Source organism: Seriola dumerili, unplaced genomic scaffold, assembly GCF_002260705.1.
Source record: "Seriola dumerili isolate Sdu_G_001 unplaced genomic scaffold, Sdu_1.0 BDQW01000017.1, whole genome shotgun sequence".
NCBI lineage: Eukaryota > Metazoa > Chordata > Actinopteri > Carangiformes > Carangidae > Seriola > Seriola dumerili.
The window spans coordinates 663,939-686,027 of NW_019174272.1; the positions used below are offsets into that span (position 1 = coordinate 663,939).

Genomic DNA, 22,089 nt, shown 5'->3' on the forward strand with positions numbered 1-22,089 from the left:
AGCATTGAATTGGGTTAGCCTTGGATACCAGGCAAGGAGGGACGGAGGGGAGGGGATAAAAGCTTGTTTAATTGCAGTGGCACATTTGAGATTCATAAGTGGTATCACTTACTGGGTCTTACCCTTGGCCACAGAATTTCCACATTTATTCAATCCAGGAGTACGTGAAGAGACCCTCACAAAAAACCAATTAAACATCTACCGGGAATTACTAGCCTGGTTAAGGTGAACTATATCAGAACAAGCCAAGTCAAGAACGCTAGAGTGCTGCTATTTGCAAATGTGGACAAGGATAAAACTGAAAAATTGGTTTGGAGTTGAACACATGCTGCAAAGGATTAAAAAAGACAGAAACACATCATTGTTCAGATAAAATAAATAAAACATAAAGTGCACCAATGGTTTGTCCTTGTGTGACTATGAAATATTTCAATGAACAAGAGTAGCATACAAAGTGTTTTGGGCACATGTGCTATTGATTGTCACTACATGTCTTTCTTTTAAATGAACAAAATAATACACGTTGGAACAGACAAAAGGCAGGTGCATGCTCCCGTCACAAAGACTTTGCTATTAATGTACATGTAAATGCTCTGTTCCACTGTTCGCCATATGAAACCACTCCAATTCCAAAATTCAATTCAACAGTGAACGTGGCAAGTGAGACTAGCAATAGCCCTTGCTCAATGAGCCAATGCTTGGCCATTGTGAATTGAGGTGGCAAACAGGAAAATGGCAATTTCTAAAAACCCCACCATGTGTCATTGTTTGGGGGCTGGGCATAGAGGTGAGGGGCCGCGGTGAGATTGGATTTAAACGACATTATTCAGGCAATTTCATGGCTACTTAGCTCAGTGCAACAAAAAGGGTGGGGGGTTGGGAAAAGAACTCAATTTACAAGCAATATATCAGCTGCCACAAATGACTTGCAACCCCTTCAAAAATGACATTTTTATGCAAAAGCTAACAAAACGCACAAAAATTAACTGCCATAACTGTGCCGTCAGCAAATGTCCTGGCGACCCAAGGAGTCTGCAGGGTGCAGCCTGTGACTAGGACTCACTCCATTTCCTTTCCTATTGCAAAATCATTTTAAAGAGACTCCACAGCCAAGTAGTCACAATTCTCATTCCTTTGCTCCCATTACAGATAGCATGGGGAGTTCATTTTAACAACCCTATGGGTCTCCCACTGTGAAAATGATTAAATCTACAAGATCCATATCATAAAAGAAATAAATTGGGAATTTAACAGCAGAGACAAGAGACTATGAATTTCCCAAGCCAAATTTAGTGCATGACCTATTCCAGTCAGTTTGGTTCATCCTGCAGACAACATCAGAAACACTAGACTTCAAATTAGAATTTAATTTGTTAAAAAAAAAAAAGAAAAAGACATTAATGACTTAGTTTTAATCAGAGTGAGGGAACCTGGTGCCATCCTAATGGGCTAGGCTGAGTGTGGCAGACCAGCCTATCTGAGATCTAACCAACCTTACTGAGGCAAAGCTCTGCTTCCCTGGTGACAGCAGTGCCATTTGCTTTGATGTTCTGACTTGCAGTGGAAAACTGACAGAAGACTTATTTCATTTGCTCAGAAGAGAAAAACATGCTCATTTCAAAGCACATTGCTGGTCCACATGCAAATGGAATGGCAGCATTTTTTCTGATCTTCTTTACATGAGGGCAAAAAAAAAACATCTTTGATCATCACATGGTCTAAATGAGGGAAGATACGTGGCTTTCAGGCATATCAAGGGCCTGTGCCCTGCCGCCCCTACAAGCCCCCAGCTGCAATATGCCCATCATTCCACCTAATTACTGCCACATGAGAAAAAAAAACTATAAAAACAGCCAGGAAATTCATTAAAGGGTGGCTAATTCTATTCCTTCTCACTGACTGAGTCCATATTTTCCATGCCTGAGCCTGCATTTCTTCTGAGAGAGAGGAGGGAGCCCTCTCCCTCCGTCTTTTCCCAGCTTGGCCCTTGTTTGTCAATAGGCAGAGCCTTTGGCACACCAACCTGGCATCAAAGGGTTTCACACTTCACAGGCCACAGGGATTAGAGGCCTTTCAGGCCTACAAAACCCATCTCAGCTCCACAAAGGCTTCCGGTTATTAGAACCCACAGGCATAAAGGAAGAAGAGGAGGAGGAGGAGGCAAATGAGCATCTGGATGCTTCTGATTCCAGCTTCTTCTTTAAAAAGTTCCATGGTATAAATTTTATAGCAAAGTTGATTACAGTAAGTATGGCCACAAACTGGGGCGTAATTTCACTCTCATACACACTCTGTGTGTTTGATGTGCAGGGTCTCCACATCTCTCTCCTCCAGAGCAGTAAGTCTATAAGGGAGGACATGGAGGTTAAAGGAGAGAGTCTCTTTTTAGGCTGACGCTCTGTGACTTATTGGTTTAGGCTGCAGTAGATCATAGCTATGAGCAACAGCATACAGATGGTGCTGGCTGATAAACACCCTCTGAGGCAGCCAGCACTGCCCCCTTTGTGTGAGCCCTCACCTCCTCATAAGGTAGGGGGTTTCCTGCACCTGTGCACACTCTCCAACGTGGATCATGCATGCAAACGCAATGCATGAAGACGGAAAAATGGCACAAACATACACATACACTAGTACATACACACACATACACGCACACACAAACGCACACGTACACGTACACACACACACACACACACACACACACACAAACCTGCATCTGCAGTTGTGTGTCTCATTTGCCATCAGTGGAGCATGTTGTTATCCTCTGCTCAGCGCTCTCTCATGAAATGTAGGGCAGGGACAACAACAGGTGCCTGTGCGGGCGACAGCCTGCAATGCCTCCTGGGCTAAATGCTTCACACTCGCTTCATTTCGACATGCGACAGCCTTGTAAGGATTAATTATTTCCCCTGGGGATGGAAGAATATGCTTTTTCCCTTCCTAAGAGCAGGAGGCTATGTGCACTCACAAGCACATGAAACAGCTTATAGTAAATGAACAGGGGAACCTGGGCTAGCACTGCTTTTGCAATAAGCAAGAAAAAAACTTTCACATGAAAGGAATGTAAACAAACAAAATATGATTGAACTGCACTGGAGATGAGATAAAAGCTCAGGCAAACACATGCATTAGTTCTGAGAGATCACGCGCCAGGGAGCGGAGATGGCAGGGAGGCAATTAATGGGCTGACCTTCGTCCTTAATCACCCAGTGCCTGGCACACAATGCCCATGTGTCAGAGCAGCACATCTCTAAATGCCATCCCTCATTAGCACGATGCACGCAGTGAGAGAGGCTATCTGTGCAGTGTTACACTCTCCAGCGGTCAGACAGAGATAGCAAGGCTGGGATAGGATAACATGGCAGCACCGAGCCGGACTGAGCTGCAGTAGGCCATGATATGATCTAGAAATCCCATTTCACTTGGAGGATGGGCACTCTCCTTTCTCTCCATTTTTGATTGGCATGAAACTCCCCAAGCGCAACGTCCTTGGTGTACCCAGTTCTGTCACTGTGATTGCGTGTGTGCTTGTGTGTATGCACGCGTGTGTGTGTACATCTGTGTGCATTTGGTGAAGGGGGTACCCAATTCTGAACACTCAATTAACACTCCTTTAATTAGCCAGCAGTACATTTTGAATTCTGATGAACTAATTTTCTTGGTGTGAGGGTGGAGGAGGCGGGGGGTGGGGGGTGGGGGGGCGTCTGGTAAAGATGAGGTCCACTGGGTACAAAACAGCAATAAAGAGGGAACTGGTTAGATTAGACTGTAAAAAATCCATTAAATTCTGTGCACTTCTTCCAAGTGAGAGGTCAAATTGTGTTGATCACAAGAAGCAAAGGCAGACACGGAGAGTATGAGAGCAGGGAGTTAGGTGAGGAGGGGGAGGCAGAGGGGGGGCAGTGGAGAGAAAAAAAAAGAGAGGAGATAGGGAGTCAGAGGCTGTGTGAGAGTGCAGCACCAAATCCAGAAGACCATGAGAATGCTTTGCATTTTAATTAGAGGTTTAAATGAATAAGCAGAGGAAAAAGTCTGAGAGAACTGCCTGAAATGCCCATTTATTAGTGTTCCAAGTGTTCTCAAATTATGAGCAGGTTGGAGAAGTTTCTTCTTATTAGTGGAGAAAATGCTCCAAAAAGCCCTCAGCGTTTTCTCACTCACTCCTGCAAGCCTGTATGCCTACTTACAGCACGCTTTGATCCCCTCTGACCATGTTCGTTGGTGAGCAGGAGGAAAAGAGCGCTTGTTTAGATGAAGGGAGAGAAGCGTTTGGTTGAACTGCAATTAAGTTTTCACAGAACAACGAGTGCATAATACACATAAACTTTGGCTAAACAAAGAGAGCAGTCTGTGATGAGGTTAGGGCAAACACCAGGCATTGAGATTACCAGAAAGATGAAAGACAACAAGGGGTCAGCTTCGGTCCAACATCAACCGCACTCTCTCCGAGCCATTTCCTCTGAGAGCAACAGTCCCTGTTAAATGTGTGTGAGCCAAGAGACGTGAGCTGCTGAGCTCATCATGCAGCTATATGCTGGGTCTGCTGGTATTTTTTTTTCTTTTTCCGAATTGCTTGCAACAAAGGATCCTAACAGGATTCAAAAATTGGGGATTCTTCAAGTATGTGACCTCTGGGCCAGCAAGACGCCCCTTTTTTCCACAGTCTCGTACCACATTCCACCACTAATGTACATTTTGCCCTTAACCTCACTGTAATGAAGTTAATCAAATTAATAATTCATGGATAAAGCAGTCTTCAAATCCTTTACGTCAGAATCCCTCAGCTTGGAAAAAGTCTGACCTGTCAAATGTGTTGCAGTCTAGATTCAACAGCATTGTTCCATGGAGGAACCCTTGACCTGTGGCTATTGTTTAGCTCTTAGCAGATAGGATCAGGGTCTATGACATACTCTCTCCACCTCCGTTAGCCTGCTGTAAAAGGACGGGCAGGCGGGGTGGGGGTGGGGGTGGGGGGAGCCAGAGGCAGCTTCGCGTCCTGAACAATACCTGCCTTGTGCTAATGGAGGTGTCATCTGGCACAGGGCTGATTAGTCAGCGATTACAGCCAGGCCTCAATTGCCGTGACAACTGCTGCAAACACAATGGGCCCTGATAGAGCCAGCTGTTTGGTCCTCTGCAATTAACCCTGCATCCCACTCGTCTCCGGCAGTGTGCTGCCTCTAATTGACTATTGGGCTCACAAAGCAGGGGCTGTCGGCCAGACCCCCTGGACATAGCCCCCCGCCCCTCTGCCGAGGTAGAGATGATAATAATAGAGGCGTCCTGTGGACTCGGCCGCCAGTCAATCAAAGCCTCAGTGCCCCACAGGAGCTTCCTGAGGAGAGACAGAGCAGAGGAAGCACATGTATGAGCCAGTGATCAACAGGGAAGAGCAGCCTTGCAGGGGGCAGACATGTTGAATATGCCCTCAGCCAGAGTGCTAATCAATTCAAGTGCACGTGAAGGGAAAGGGAACCCTGCTGCTTGCTTGATATCAGAAAAGCCATTTTTAGGAACACTCATCTTTTCTGTGCAACAACACAGGGAGGGAAAAAAAAATCAAGGAAATTATTTGTCAGGCCTTTGCTATCTATAATTGCAAAGATAAAAATCAAACTGCAATGATTTCTCAGAGGATAGAGCTGTCTGAATACACGGCTGCTTGTGTCATCATAATCATCAAACAAATGCATATTGTAAGACAGCTGAAAAGAAAATGTGCTCTTCACCTAACTCCTCTCTGTCTTTCTAAATTCTTCATGTTTATTATTGATCAGCTGACATCTAAATCAAAAAATGTATCTTGCTATACAAATAAACCTTAATCAGGTCATATTCCATAGTCACATATAGTTACTTTTAAATCAAACATCAGACAATAAATAGCAAGAAAATTATGCATTTAATTGAATGAATCACTATGTAAATAAAAGCAGTAGTTGGACAACATTTTTCAACAGGGGGTGCCATACTGCAACCACATATTGGGCTTTTAACCTGCCAACATGTTTCACAAATAGCAAAGAGGATAATGAGAATGTTAAAGCAATCTGCACACTGATCCTTCACAGGCACGCAGACATGGCACAATGTCAAAAATGGATTTAATCATTAAAAGAGATTTAAAAAAAAAAAAAAAAAAAAAAAAAAAAACCTTGGACGAAACTCCTAAATCTAATCTTTCATTTCATTAAAGCCAATCTCATCTAAGATTTAATCTCTCTATTTCCTACACAAGCAGATAGAAGGAATACCAAACTGAGAGCCTAATTTTGGCTTCCTCCTCACACGGGCTGCAGCATGAGGTCATTTAGTGAGCCTGCAGTGAGGCAGTACACGTGTGCGGTTAATACGGTACACCGAAACAGACATAAGGTCCACAGGTACAGATGACACTGGGAAGGAGCAGAAGAAAAACAAGATCTGTCTATTAATATTATAATTCTTTTACAGTCTCACATATGTGTATAATGTGACGGTGGACAATGTGTCCAATCAAAACTGCTAATTAGGTTCAAATTATAAAAGGTTTCCACCTAAGAAAAGTGAAATATTATACCACCAGAGCACTGTCATGTTTACATTTTCTCGTTAGAATTTATCTCTAAAGCCAGATGTTACTGAATCAGCCATGAAAATTAATTAGCTGGTTTGATGTGGCAACCTCATGCTCCTTCCAGACAGACCTGGCTTTTATGGGCTGTAGGGGAAATTACTGAGAATTGATTGATCCTGAAGGACTCCTCTGTACACATGGCCTGGCAGACAGACACACACACACACAGAGACACACACAGAGACACACACACACAGAGACACACATGCAGAGACACACACGCAGAGACACACACACACACACACAGAGACACACACACACACACACACACACACACACACACACACACATCCTGCAAACAACGACTGAATCAAACATTTTAAACCTCCAGATGAACCTGACATCCTTTCTCTTTAGTAGCTACAACATCAATAACCGTTAATTGTCAAAACAGATAAATCTAAATAAGCTGCGCACATGTTCTTTATTTCTCATTCTAAAAAGCAGGTGAATGAACATGATATACACTTAAAATCAGGTAGAGTCAAAAGGACAAATCTCAACCATCTCTGTTCTCTGACCTCTAAAATCCACCACTCGCTGAAACAACAGTCGCACCCTCTGACCTATAAAGCACTGAAATTACAAACGGTTGAATTTCCCCTACACATCTCTTGATCTTTTTGCTGCTTTCTCTCTTTTTCCATCCTCTTTTCCCCCCTCTCTTTATCTCTTTGTGCTCCTCCTTTGCTCTTTGCTCCCCCTCTCTGTCTCTTCATCCCCCTCTCTGTCTCCTCCGTCTCCCTCTCTGAGTAAGTGAGTTTCATCTGGGGTGCTTGCCGGGCGAAATTACCTCAGGGCGAACACTTTATTATCTGTAGTCAAAGCGTCACCACAAATACCATTCTACACACACAAGTGTCACTTTCCATTTGTCTGCACTCTGGCTGCATTAGCAGAGCCTAGCCGGCCCAGAGCCTCGTCTCAAACACGCCCGGCAGAAGAAAACTAACAGCGTGGGAAAGCACTCGTCCTGCATTCCTGCCCCATTAACACCACTGGCACCACCAGAGCAGACCTACTGCCTCTCTGGGGAATCAAAAACATTATCATCAGCACTACCCTTTGTGAAGATGGCTTATGAAAAAACAAAAAGAGAAAGATGTTGAGGCACACATCTTACAGCCTTTAGTTCTCTGTCATGCATGCTATGATAGACAACTAAACCTAGGATCCCCCTTTCATTCAAATCACTGCACGTGTTCATTACTGACAATCTAGCAGAGCGTCCAGCAGAAACAACACCAGTGGGCCGTTTATGTCCTCTTTGAGCCACAAAGGAATGTGGGCCAGCAGTAGCCATGTCAGGCCTTCTGTGGGACACCCGTGCACCAAACAAACACAGAAACTGGGGCAACATGTTTACCTCACACTACACACTGCACTACATAAACAAAACGGCCAAACAAAAAGAACCAGCTCCATGTTTGTTCCCATGGCAGCCACCCCCCCCACCCCCCCAAAAAAGGGCATTTCAATAGAAAAATATCAACGCTAAAAATTTCACACTGTGAACAGAGCCCCCTCACAGCCACGACCTCATTCTGGAGCTCTTTCCGTTTGCAATAATTTATGGGCCTGGATGGGCAACATAATAGATTATAAATGGAGAAAAATAACTATATTCATCACAGAACTGCTCACTGTTTAATAATCAAGTCTGGCTAAAGGGTTTAGTGGAGTGGACGCTTTCTGTATAGATGAGGGGACCGAGGCTCTGGTTTGTGGGCTGCCTGTGATGAGCCAGGCCTCAGGCCTGCCTGGGCCACCCTCATTGTGCATACAGCATGGTCTAGAAAGCAGAGCTTTATCAGCAAATACCCCGAGTCAGCACAAGCAGTGGGGTGGTTATGCGTTGCGACTGGCACACCAGCCGATATTGTCATGTGCGATTAGGCCTGTGCTCATGAGCCTGTGAACTCATTCCTATGGCATCAAAGTCAGCCCCACCCCCTACTCTCCTCCATTTATATCCCTGCCTCCACGCTGCCCTCTCATCTTTCTCTAGGTTTTTCCATTTTACATTCAGCCCCGCAACTTTACAATATATATCTTCAATGGAGCTTGTGACTAGCTGTGCTCTAGTGCAAACAGATACAGAGTGAAAAAATAACAACAGGTTAGACTGGTTTGATTTTCAAAACAAATCTCTGCAGCTTAGTTAACTCCATCCAGAAGGGTCATCCACAAGTTAGAGCTAGCCAGTACACCAAGGAGCGGCCGGTGCCAGGGTTGTTTTGTCTCGATGAACCTCTGCAGATGACAAGGCTGATAGACAGGAATAAAGCGAGTCCCACAGAAGAAAGAAAGATAAACTGTGAGGCTAGTTATGGGGAAACATCACGAAAAGGAAACAGAGATTAAACCATTCAGTGATGAGGCAGAGAGCAATGCAGGACACAGAGCCAAGAAAGAAACACAACGAGCTAAAATCCTGACCTGAAAGATTTATGTCAAGCCCCCCCCTCCTGTCCTGTCTTTAAGAGAATATGCCGCGCTGTGACAATATTTTCTTACATGTACAGCTAAGAGCCAGCAGCATTCACAGTCATGCACAAACTCAAATGGACACAGTAACAACACAAACACACACACAGGTTTAGAGTAAAGGACCCCAGAGGTAGAGATTGTGAGTGCATACAGAGATAAGAAAAGGAACCAGAGCAGAGAGCAGAGAGGGAGGGAAAAAAGGGGAGAGAGTGGGAGAGAGAGGGAGAGATGAGGGGAGGCTGGAGGCGCCTGGGCAGGCCTGTCAGACCGGAGGAAGTGCTGGTGCACAGGCCTGCAGGTAAATGGAAGAAGAAAGGCGCCTGCAGGCTGCCTGAGGCAAGCCTGGGCCCTTCTGTTCTATCATTTAGGAGACAAGTCCTCCACTGATTCCCAATTAATATTTAACACTGCACAGACAACAAGGCACTCCGCTGCAGTACACATGCCAACGAGAGGAGAGGAGAGGAGAGGAGAGGAGAGGAGAGGAAAGGAGAGGACAGGAGAGGAGAGGAGGAGAGGACAGCAGAGGAGAGGAGGAGGAGAGGAGAGGAGGAGAGGAGAGGAGGAGAGGAGTATAAAGTGATACATACATGGGTAAATTTTCAGCAAGATGAAAAGCTGTTTTGAAAGATTTAATGTCTGTGGAGTTTTGGAGGCAATGTTTTAATTCAAGTATTCCTTAAAGGTGAAACCTGTATTGTTTATATATAATATACTATAATTTATCTATCTATTGGACTGTGGTGAAACATCAAAAACAGTACATTTATTGTGTGGATCTGCTCTCCAGATTCTATCACTGAGAGGTGTTTGGGGTTTGTCGGGTCACACCTCGCTGGCAGACAGAGCCAACACACTGTTTTATCACTTCATTAAGAAATACTTTTCCTTTCATGTTACCTAGTAGGTCAAAAACATTTTCACTGCCTAGCAACAACAGAAAGGTAAAAGCAACTTTACAAATTAGGCTTTTGATGCTCCATGATGAAGCTTACAGATACAGGCGTTGCCTTTAGGGCTAGGGGAAGTGAAAAACTGGCTGTTAAAATCTGTTCAAAGGCCTTGAGGTCGAGAGAAAATGAAGGTTTAGAGTTGGAACTGGCATTAAGAGGTCAGCAAAAAAAGCACGCCCTGGCCCTAAACCTAAAACTCACCATTTCTGTAACCTAAAATGACGGTGCACCCAATGCATGTGAAGATGAGAATGAGCCGGAAGAGCAAACCACAGAAACTGTAGTTAAATGTCCCACTGGAGCAATGATTTCAACATTGCACTGTGGTCAGCTTCCTCTGCCAAACCCTCTACACTATTAGAGTAGACTGCAAAACCACAGCCAGGGATGGTTTCAAAATTTGGTGCAAGTTCATGACTGATTCGGACCAAAACCTCAAACTCTACTGCTGTCTGCTCTTTGGTTTTAATTTGTTCACACATAACGTCTTGAGCATTTTCCCAGCATAACGGCTCTCCTTACAGAGGATTCCTAGAAACGAACACACTGATCAATATTTACCTTCTGTGAATTTCAATCACGACTGCGAGGTTAAAATGTGTGAGCCAGTTTACTAAAGTCGAAAATAACCGGTACAGATATGGAAGATGTAATTTATGTAACAAAAAAAAAAAAAAAAACTGTAGGTAAGGTTGTAACCCTCTATGACCGGAAAAGGAAAAAAGGCTGAACTTTCTTTTCTCTTTTTGGTATACTTATAAAACAATATAATAACATTATATAGTATTTTTTTTTAGCATATATATATATACAGATAAACTAAACATTTGGATCCATACTTTTAAATGTGCTGCAGTGCCCTGATGATTTGGATGAACTGACAGGCCAGAAATAGAGATATCAAAGGCTGGAAATCTTCACTCTGGCAACCTGTCCTCCTACTTACACACTTTGTGAGTCCAAATTTTGGACCATGGCGACATTTTTATTTCGAGTTTTATAATGAAGATCCCACTCAAAAACTCCTGCTAGGAGTGTGCAACACCTCCTCACTGCCTCTCTTGGTCAGTCTGTGGTGGGCTCAGCTCTGAGATGGCACAGGCTGCGTGTCATTTCCTGTGGGACAGCAAGGGACTGCGGACACTCTCTGTACCCTCGCTCACATCCCCCATCCCACCCCCAGTCTCTGGCAGGCGAAGACAGAGGGTTTCGATGCCTTGCACCTGGGACGCCCAAATGCCAGCTCAGAGGCTTTGGAACCAGGAACCTGTTTTTCAACCCAAATCCTGCTGTGACCAAAACTAAAGCAGAGCCCCTCTTCCTCAAGCTCACCTCCCAAGGCAATAAGATTGTTTCACCCCCCGTGCTCACAGCAGAAGGCAGAGGGCAGAGGGAAGGCATGGCACTGTGGGATGCCACCAGCCGGAAATGATCCTCTGTGTGCCAGCGCTGAGACGCCAACATGACAGAAGAGGCTGTAGTATGCATGAGGTAAGACTAGTACAACCAATATCACACGGCCGTCTCTCTGAAATACACTGCAACTCTTTTACTACTCTGGATTTTGCAATATAGCAATGTGATGAAAGTGTGAATGATATATTTCATGTGGCTATGCAAACCCAGCAAGCTCCAAAATGAGATTGCATAAGTAGACATCCGCGAGGAGGTATGGGGGCCATAGATAGCTGTCAATCACCTTTCACCATGAAAAATACCTCATGACCTCTGCTTCCCTGCTGCAGACTGTGGAATAATGACAATCTCTGTGGGCACTCTGTGGAATTCCAAATGGGAGTTAGAAACGAGGTAGTTCAATCAGTGGGAAAAGGTCAAGTGCATGCAGATTCTCTCTCCCTCGCTCCTTCTCCATTCCTTTTCCCCCAGTTCCACTTTATGCCCCCCACCTCCAGGGTACTGAGGCAATCAGGGTAAAGGTTGTTATTTCTGCTGCTGCTCGCAACCACTTTTAAATATTCAACTGAAAACACTCCCCCTGTCCCCCCCTAAATAACAACCATTGGAGTTTCGTGCTGCAATTTGATATGGCCAGCTAATTCAGCTGTAATGTCTCTCACCGCCTCAGACAACAGTGGCAGAGAGGTGGTTGGAGGTCATTACCTGAGCATATTCCCTCTCGCTGGTGGTGGAGCTTAGGAAGAGAGGCTGCTAAAAGCAAAGCAAACTAATGGCTCTGGCAGCTCCGCCTGCAGAGGCACGGGGCTATTAGGAAAACTACAATCCCCAGGTGAACCTCCATGTCATGTCCTGAGGCTGTGTGTGACAAGGCCAGGTTGTCTCTGTCGATCAAGCTCTAAGAGGGCTGAACCAGGCCTGACATAGCATGAACCTGGGATATCAGGCCTTCTGGGAACTTCTCATCTACACCTGGCTGATTGGCACCTCGGGCCTCCTGGGTGGTGTCACAGAGGGTTAAGGCTGCAGGTGTTCTCATGTATGTGTGTGTGCATGCGTGCATGTCTCTGCTACAAGGCAGATTTGGGGACAAATTCTCAACTACACACCAGTTGACTGGGGACATTTAAGTGGGAACAAAAAAGATTTCCCAAGTTTGATTTCACTGCAATTGCATTAATCATGATGTGAAATAGTTTCTGTCTTAATTAGGGTCACCGAGAGGCCACCAAAAGTATGTGAAATCACTGTGGGTGCGTGTGTGTAAGAGTTACAGTCAGGCACTGCTGGGGTTACAGACATAAGGGAACGCCCAGGTTTAGCCCAAAGTCTGATCCAATCACAGGACAAATATGGGAGTGGCAGTGAGCTGTGTGGTTTACTAAGGCAGAACCTGCAGTGGGTCTGGATAAAGAACACCCAGTGTGACAATGGCAATCTTGGAAAATGTCACGCTGGCACAAATGTAACTGCTAAGTAATGAATAAACAAATGAAAACCTGCTGAAACCTGAAATCTTATATTATTTTGGAAAATAGCCAGGTAGAAATATCATCAACCAGTCAACTGAGGGATTCTGGACCAGTTATTCTTTAGCTGACATGTGGCAAAGTAATTGCTGTCTGGGCCAGGGAGGAGGGAGGGTAGTGGTGGGGGCTGCTGGGCCTCCTGTCCAGCCATCTCAGTGTTACTCATCACTGGACTGGTGCACCTCCCTCTCCCCTCAAGGGGCAGGGCTGTTACGCTCACCCCTGCTCCCCGGACCTCCAGACACACAGCCGAGAACGGCGACCAAGGAAAGAGATGGGTAGCGAGGGAGGTCGCCGCTGGCCGAGGGTGGCCAGGGTCAGTGGCATCCATTCACCCCTATCCCCCTGCAGGGCCTTTCCCTCTCATCTGTCTGGATGGGTGCCCTCTCTCTGGGGCACGACACGATGAGAGGCCCTGGCTCCGCTGCCGTTTCTGCCTTTCATGTCTCCATCTAGGGCAGTGGTAGAGAGACGTGGAGGGGAGGACGAAGGAGGGGGCAAGCTACAAATGTCACCCATAAGGGGGGATTTAATTAAAAATGACAGGGGCTGGCGCTGGAGAGTGCAGCCACATATGCGCGGAATTTGGGCGCACTGAAAGCAAGTGCCTATGATTTATAATTCAAGTAATGCTCTGCACTCCTTTTAATTCTACGGCCAAAGAAAAAAATATCAAAAGGCCGCCCCTGTGAGGCTAATCCAATATGATATTTTTAAGGGCAGGCGGTCAATGGCTTTTTGAAAAGCCAGCTTCTCTGTCTCCCTTTCTGCTTCTCTCTCTCCTTTCCACTTGTCTGTCTTTCCCCATCTCCCTCTGCCGCTCCCTCCTTTCCCTCCCCGCTCTACAGTACCTCACCCCACCCCACCCCCCCCAGAGCCCAGACACAGAGTGGGCTGTGATAATGGAAACATCCCGCTCTCCGCCTCCCGTTTCTCCCGCTAAGCTCTGTGCGCTTGGGGGAAATTGATTGTCTGGCGAGCCGATCTGAACGCTTCCAGCTGATGGTAGAGCCAGTTAAGTCCTTTTTTATTGAGGGTATGAGGGATTTTTAATGGGAGTCGCATCAATGAACTGTGCAGCCACTCGGAATCTGCATGCAGGGGCTTTTTCTAAAACCCTCCTCACCCTCTCATCCCAACTGCTCTGCCACCCCAGTCCTCATACTCACACAAACACACACACACACACACACACCCACACACACACACACACCCACACACACACACACACCCACACACACACACACACCCACACACACACACACACACACACACACACACAACTTTTGTGTAAAGGACAGCACATGCAAATTATACAGCTCACCTCTAACTCACTCACAGGTAATCCCCCTCCTGTGCTCTCACTCACTCTGTCTCTTTGAGGGGTGAATTCTGGTATTCATCCTCCTGTTGAGAACCCAGGTCACCTTACCCACAACCCCCTTCCATGTTGGCACAAACTGGGCCATGAACAATCAATCATGGGGACCTGCTCAGCATGGTGACCTGAGTGTGCCCACTTCTGCAGCCAGACCCACTGTCTGCCTTTCTGCACCCCTTCTGGGCCTTGACGAACAATTGCCTTATTGAGGCCAAGAGCTGCACACTGGTGGAAATCCAACACTTGCTCCCCCCCTCCCCCTCCAAGGACAGAAAGGAGGCTATTATGTTCAAACATCCTCATTATGAACCTTAAGTCAGTCGCTGTGGTAGTCTTTCAATCAAAGGGTTTAACAGGTGGAGAGGGAGAGGGAGAGAGAGGGAGAGTCAGACAGAGAGGGTCAGTAAGAGGGAGGGCAAAGGGAAGACTGGAGACTGTTCTTTTTATCTATTGATTTGAGTCCTGACTCCCACCGGCTGCTCCTCAATAAAGGACCCTGAGAGGAAGTGGGCTAATCCTGCGAAATTGGAAGGAGAGAATCGATTAAGACAACTGTTGAGGACTCCCTCCGTTTCTCTGCCTTCCTCTCCATCTTTACCTTCTCTAATTCTGTTTTGCACAGTTTCTCTTTGTCTTCCCATTCACCTCACCTCTCTCTGAATCCCCATTAGTGAGCCCAGCTGAAACCCACTCAGCTGAAGAGCTGCCCCTTTCCAGATGCCCCCATGGGTCTGTTTATCCCTGTAGTTCCCTCTCTGCTTCACACACACCTTTACAGCTCCATAAGGAACATCGAAACAGACCTGCAAAACAACTGCAGATCTGAGGACGGGGGTAGCACCCAGTCACCTTGCTGTTTCTGACTCTCCTCTCCTCTGTAGGAGGCGATTGGAGTGTGATGTTGAGCTGAGAAGTAGCTAATTGGCCGGTGAGAAGCTCAGAAAAAACGCAGGCACTGTTTCATTTCTTCACCCAGAGCCAATCAAAGTCTCTTTAAAGCCTTTCACTGGGCTGGTTACAGGTCTGATACAATGTCCCACTGATGAAGAAGCACAGTGCTATTCCCAGTAAGCCTCTCTAAGCTGAGGTAAAAATTGCTAGGTTAGTGCTCCCCTGCTCTCCATCCGCCAGTCCTTTTAATCGGCTTGAGGTAGCTCCTAGGCCTGCCATGTAAACAAAGGCCACTAAAGACTTGAGGAGCATTCAATAAGGAGGAAAGACCTTTCTTCCTCTCGTCAGAAAACAGACTCTCACTGTAAAAGGCTTATCCAAAAGCTTCAGCAAAATTAAAGAGAAATTCACCTTCCAGACTCCTGAGTGCTGCGGCACTCTAATCCCAAACTGGTTTGAACTAGTTTTGCCAGCTCTGTAACAGTTTTCAACCCTGGCCCATCTCTGTCCCTTTACACCATTTTGTGAGTGGACAGAGGGTGGTGCTCGGGGAGCAAACAGAGCAGCTGTCATGCTTTACAGGCGGCCGGCACAGCCTGGGCCAGACACTGTAAATGTTTACAGACCCTCAGGGTCACCCGGGGCCAGCGAGGCACGTTAAACACTGTCTGCTCAGCCCTGTTGCCACGACTGCACAATCAGCACAGCTAAACAGCCCCCCTCTCAATGAGTAGCCAAACAACATGGCTATCCAAGGTCTAAGTGCAGAGCGAATAAAACTGTTTAGAATTCCTCAGAGTAGCAGGGGAACAGTGACAAACACAAACCGGAAAGTCTATTCTCCTTCAGTTATTCACAGTCAGGGTTAACTACCCATTTCCATCATTCACCACAACCAACAGATTAAATACAAATGACAAACACAAGCTTCTCTCGTTCCTTAGCTTTAAGCGAGCTGAACTCCTGACCTCCATTGCTCCCCGTCACTTTGTTCACTTACATTTCCGTCCAAGGGCTTGCGGTGGCTCCAGGGTCTTGCTGGCACACACCGGGTGCTGGGGTGGAGGGTTTTGCCTCCTCTGCAGACAGGCCAGCATGGCGAGGTGGGCACAGTACTACAGCCGGGGGAGTTCTGCGGCCAACCTGCAGCAGAAAAAGAGCAAGAAACAGAGAAAGAGAGGGACGTTGAGTGAGCTAAGCGGGATGATTCGAGGTCAAAGATCCATGGCCGTGTCCGGTAAGCCGGCAGGAGCTGGCTCTGGGCTAGATGGGCTAGGTTTCTCACCCAGGATTTAATTGGGAAAGCATGCCTACAGCTGCCTGCCTCTCAGCTCTGTGTGCTGAATGATAAACACACACCTGCACTGGGGCAGCACGGTTGACACGGGTTCAGAGCACAGCCCAGGCCAGTCACTCTGCAGCTTCAAACAGCACATCCACACAGCCATTCAACCACATCTCCTGTCTATGAAACCGTCCTCAAAACAAACACACAGGCACACACAGAAAGTAGCAACACTCAGGCACATTCAGACACATTCCTTCCAGGGCAGTGTGTATGTGGTGATTGATGGCATTATCTATGGACAGCAAAAAAAAAATGGTAATGCTGAGAAAACAGCAGTCTGTCTGCTACAACTTAACATGCAACAGCTCTGGGGGACTGTCAGGAAAGGCCTGGGGGATGGAGCGGTGTCTGCATGTATGTGTAGCTGTGTGTTCAACTGTATGGCTGCATGTGTGTGTGTGTGTGTGTGTGTGTGTGTGTGTGTGTGTGTGTGTGGGAGCAAATGCGATGGATTGGGAGGGGGAGACTGCCAACCGTACATCAGGGCTAGTGACGGCACTAATCAATCTCCCTCTAGGCCATAAATCTCCAACTCTACACTCCCCCTTTTCCCCACAGCCACCTTCACTCAGGAACAGGGAGGCAGTTGCTGCCAGTTTCCTCTCAAAAAGCCCATCACAGCCCCAGTTGGAAACACAAGACACAGATATAAAAAAAAAATATATATATATATATATATATATATATATATACACAGTATATATAACAAAACCCACAGCTCCCACACTAAGAACCCTCAACAATCGAGTAGCATGGAGGGTATCATTCGTCAGCAACATACCAATGTCACATAGCACAATGATGACTGATTACAAAGTCTTCTACTTGGATTATGTGCCAGATGAGAACAGCTAAAGCAAACCATTTAGGTCCAGAAAGTGTTTTTATATGATAAGGATCGAGATTCACTCCACTGTAGTTCACTTAGCGGATATTGTTTGGTTTCCAGGAAACGTGTGCTGTTACTGTACTATGTATAACACTGCAGGAGCCCACTCTCACCTCAAATGCATGGCTGTCTCTGTATAAAGCATTGTTTTTGAGTCTCTCATCCAAAATGCATCGATATGAAACACTATCGTTTCCATCTGGGCCTCCTCCCATATTAAAACAAAGAACAGAGGCAAATATTTCATCTATGCTGTCAACGCCAGCGTCTCCTGCCATCATGCGTGGCAGATTATTGAAAAATGATTTCTCATGCGCCTGTCACAGGCTTGTCCCCTGTTATTTATTTTCTCAGTGAATCACTAAATGAACATTTAGCCACCTGCCATCAGTCCATTACTTAGTTTTATAGATTATCATTTTAATATGAAAGAAAGCAATTACAATGATTACGAGATGAATTAATGGCAGTTCATAAAGTGCCAGCTCCTGTTGTTGCTCATTTAAGGAATAAAGAAAAATATAGATCACCTTTGAAAAACATCCAAATATTAAACCACTAATATAAGCATTCAATCACAACAACCTTTGCAAATGACAAAATGTTCCTGCAATATTGACCAAGGTGGAAAACCATGATTTAAAAGTACGATTAGTTAAAAGTTACAATTTAAATTATATTTATGTGCAGTTTCATTGCTGAAAATGAATTGGAGTGTATCAAAGAACCAAGTTGATAGTTATTTTAATGTCATACATTTAATTTACTGCCTTCTTTTAAGACCATGTTAAATCATCTGACCTTGAACAATGAATCTTATGAAAATTGAAAACAATACAGTTTTTGGTTTGAGAGGAACAATTAGATTGTTGTCAAATTTCTTCCCATGAAATCAAATCCTGCGTTGATTAAATATGTTCACTCATAGTACCATTTAAAATATAATTTAAATCAGTTTTCATTAATAGCTACATGTGTCTACACTTTAACAGTGACAGATTTCACAGAGCCCAACTTTTGAAAACAGAGCTCAGAGCAGCAGAAAAACTGAAGAAAAACCTGTTAAAAAAAGAAATGGGGGAAGGAAGCATGATAGACAAACATCTTGTTGCCTATAATTAAGGTTGAATGGTTTTCCTGGTGTGAATAGTTAAAGATCAGAAGCAGGTGTTACAGAAAAATGCATCATCCCTGCAAAGAATTCAGTCTTTCACCCATAAGAAAACATTTTAATAGAACATTTTTCACAAGACATTAAATGTGACCTCAGACCCCCAGGCTTGTATAAAACACTTAACACTCAAAGTCAAAAGTGTATTTTTAAACCCTGTCAGAAGCAGCACAAAGAGACACTTTTAGCACAAACCCGACAGCGTAAAAAATGTTCATAGAGAATGTTCCTCCTTAATAAATGTTAGTAAATTTAATTTTCAGACTCAGAATTTCTTGTTAATTCCACAGTTCACTCTCTCTCCCTTGGCACACACACACACACACACACACACACACACACACACGCTTACACACAAATGCACATGTTGCAGATGGAAGAGAGGGGCCACTCTATTTCTCGCCAGGTGCTTGAGCAAAAAAGGTCGCTTGCAGTGCCATTTCCTCTCACACACAGGCAGGCCTGGCCCAAACACACTGGCACTTTGAGCTCATTACTGGCTATTCACATAATCCTTTCTCTGTGTCCTCTCTGTGAGGATACTAATTTCACAACGAGTCCATCCTCACAGCCCATTTGTTAAAAGATAGTGGTTGAGAGAGAGGAAAGGGACAGATGTTGTAGATTGAGACTAAAAGCTAGTCTTAACGGGGGATACCTCTGCAGTTTTCCCCTCTCTGAAATGAAAGACAATCGTGTAACTACCCTCCATTTTTCTCCATTTGCTGCTCGCCAAATGTATTCTGAGGCATTATACTTCGCAGAGAGAGACCTGCTTTTTTTCAATTCAATTTCAAGAACCAATTTTCTCCTATTATTGCCTTTAAGAGCGAGGCAGAAGGAGCAAGTCTTTGGCTTGTTTGTCATGTCCCCCTTTCCCCTCATCTCCTCCTATTAGGTTATTGTACTACTTAGCAGATGTCTATCAATGGCAGGAAATTATCTCCAAACCAAAACCCTGTGACCCATCATCCAGCTGCCCTAAAACAGCCTGCCATGCCCAGGTCAATCCCCGTGAAGGTGCTGCAGAATGTGCGCAAGCACACACACACGCACGCGCACTCACTGCCTTACACGCTGCTTGAAAAACCACCTGCACTTCACTCCCTCATCAAATCCACTCACAGGTCTCCTATTACACCAGTGCGGGGATATCTCAAAAGCCAGGATGTCTATCGGCTCTTTCCCGTTCTGCTAACGCTGCTGCAGGGTTTGCAATGGGGGCGGAAGATCAGTCCCATGAGATGAGGGAATAAGCCGGAATCAAGAGGCGGTGGGCTTGGCAGAGGGCTATTTCTTAGTTAAAAGGTTCTTAAACTCCAGAGGAGATCAGAGGAGATGGCTCCCTGCTCCCAAAGCTGTCTGCCCAGATAAGCATCCTGTGTAACAGGGTGGTCATGGGTGAATAAACGGAGTGTATGTGTGTTTTTTGAGCTATACGTGTTTCAGGTGAAAGAAAGAGTGAGGAACATGACACTGAGCCTCGGTACTGAACCTCAGTGCTTTTTGGTATTCAGATTCATAGTCTTGTTTGTTTATTCTTTGATCAGATGGTTCCTGATTTCAAACAAAATTTTCAAATTTTCTACTATTTCTTAGCCCATAAGCATTACATCTATATTAAAGCACTAAATGATCATGTAGCATATCTGACTTAAATACAAGAAACCAGAATTAATCCCCCGTTACAACCTGAAATTGATGTTTATTAACTGTAATCATGATCTTTTCCTCTTAAACCAAGTGCTTTAGTTGCCTAACGATAACCATACTGTAATTTGTCATGACAATGAGCTTTATATAACCCTAACCATACTTCAGTTGTCATGCACAGTTGCATGAATTTTAAAATGTTATAGCATTAGACGAAAAAAAAAAAAAAATCATGTAATGTGTGGTTGGCCAGAATTGTCTGATGTCAATGTTCTTGTCAAGCGACAGGGATGTTACAAACATGCTAATATTTCTCAGAGTCACGTATCAAAAATAGATCATTTTGGTATCAATTTTGAAACATATTGCATCAGCATTAGTACAGCAGAACATCTCAAACAAATCCCAGCCCTGGCTAATGTTTTCTCTCAGTAGATTTTATAGAAAACCAACCATCAAGCTTCTAGAGGTTAAACTGTCTTAGTTAAAGTGTCTCCAGTGAAACTCCCCCTCATAGTGCAGGACCAGCCGTGGTCCGAGAGCCTGGCAGACAGCCTCCACAATGAGCAGGGGTGGAGCTTCAGCCTAATTGAATGGTGACCCTGCCGTCTCACTGTGGGACGCCCCATGCAGTGCTTTTAACAAGCTGCTGTGTCTCCCCTCTTAATAAGCCCAAACAAGTTAATCCAATCGACACACTCAAACCCTTTCTTTTTCTTTAACAAGGCACTGCCTCTACCCTCTTAATCCCCAGCTCCCCCTTCTCCGTCACCATACCATCACATGAATGGAGGGAGAGTGAAAGGCTCCATTAGGAAGGACTGGCAGTAAACCCCTTCGGCTCAGCACTTTCTACACATCCACACTAAATAATTTGCACTCATACTGTATATTCAAAACACACACACACTCTAACGCTCACATGTGCCTGATATAAAACTGGTCTATTTGGACATGGCACACAATGAGAGGGTTATGTTCGCCGACCCTGATCCACACAAACGCAAGCACGAACGTACGTGCACACACACACACACACACACACACACACACACACACACACACACACACATACAAACACACCCACGACAAAACAACACACAAACAAAAATTCTGAGGGGACGTTTGCCGACAGGCACGCACTCTGGGACATAAAAAAGGCATTGTTAACAAACCCTCCCAGCTCCACAAACAAGAGCCACTGATTCCCTAACAATACAAGCCCCTGGATGCACTCACCCACTCCCTCTGCCCAACCTCACACCAGCACAATAAATAACCTGCACAACAAAAGGCCATTGTGTGTAAAAGCCTACAGTTTAGGCATTATTGCCATGATATACAGTGTTGGAATAACATATTGGCAGCTGAGTCTTATATATACGATGCAGCATGTCGCTGTTATTGAGGCTTATACAGCCTCGTATGCCATGCAGTCGTATTCATAAGAGGGTTCTGTGCAGATGAAGGGCATTTTGGCAAAAACACTCAGCTGTTAGCTTTCCATATTCCAGTCAGCTTCAATAGCTTCACCCATGGGATGAAGGGTGAGGAATGTCTGGCAGTCCAATAGCAGCGAGTCGTCTGTCATCTCTAATCAAAACACGCCTGCCTAGACTAATGTCAACCCTGTAATAGCGATGAGGACTAATTGACTTCACAGCCAACTGCTGCATCTTTGTGCTGGGCTAGGTTTCATTAATGGTAAATAACGGGCTCACAAAGCAGTGAGCCATTATGATTGCGTGGCAA

General features: G+C 45.2%; 1 protein-coding gene across 2 annotated transcripts in view; it reads right to left on the reverse strand.

Moving 5' to 3' along the window:
- fam222a (family with sequence similarity 222 member A) overlaps nucleotides 1-22,089 on the reverse strand; it is a 46,866-nt gene that overhangs the window by 4,069 nt on the left and 20,708 nt on the right. Inside the window, exons 1-2 of one of the 2 annotated variants that reach the window (XM_022758685.1) lie at nucleotides 16,562-16,597; nucleotides 16,277-16,419 (exon numbers count right to left, since the gene is read on the reverse strand). In XM_022758685.1, the coding sequence (XP_022614406.1) occupies nucleotides 16,277-16,373 (97 nt within the window). In that variant the 5' untranslated portion in view covers nucleotides 16,374-16,419; nucleotides 16,562-16,597. Of the gene's footprint in view, nucleotides 1-16,276; nucleotides 16,420-16,561; nucleotides 16,598-22,089 lie in introns of those variants that run through there. The other variant, XM_022758678.1, reaches the window with a different exon arrangement.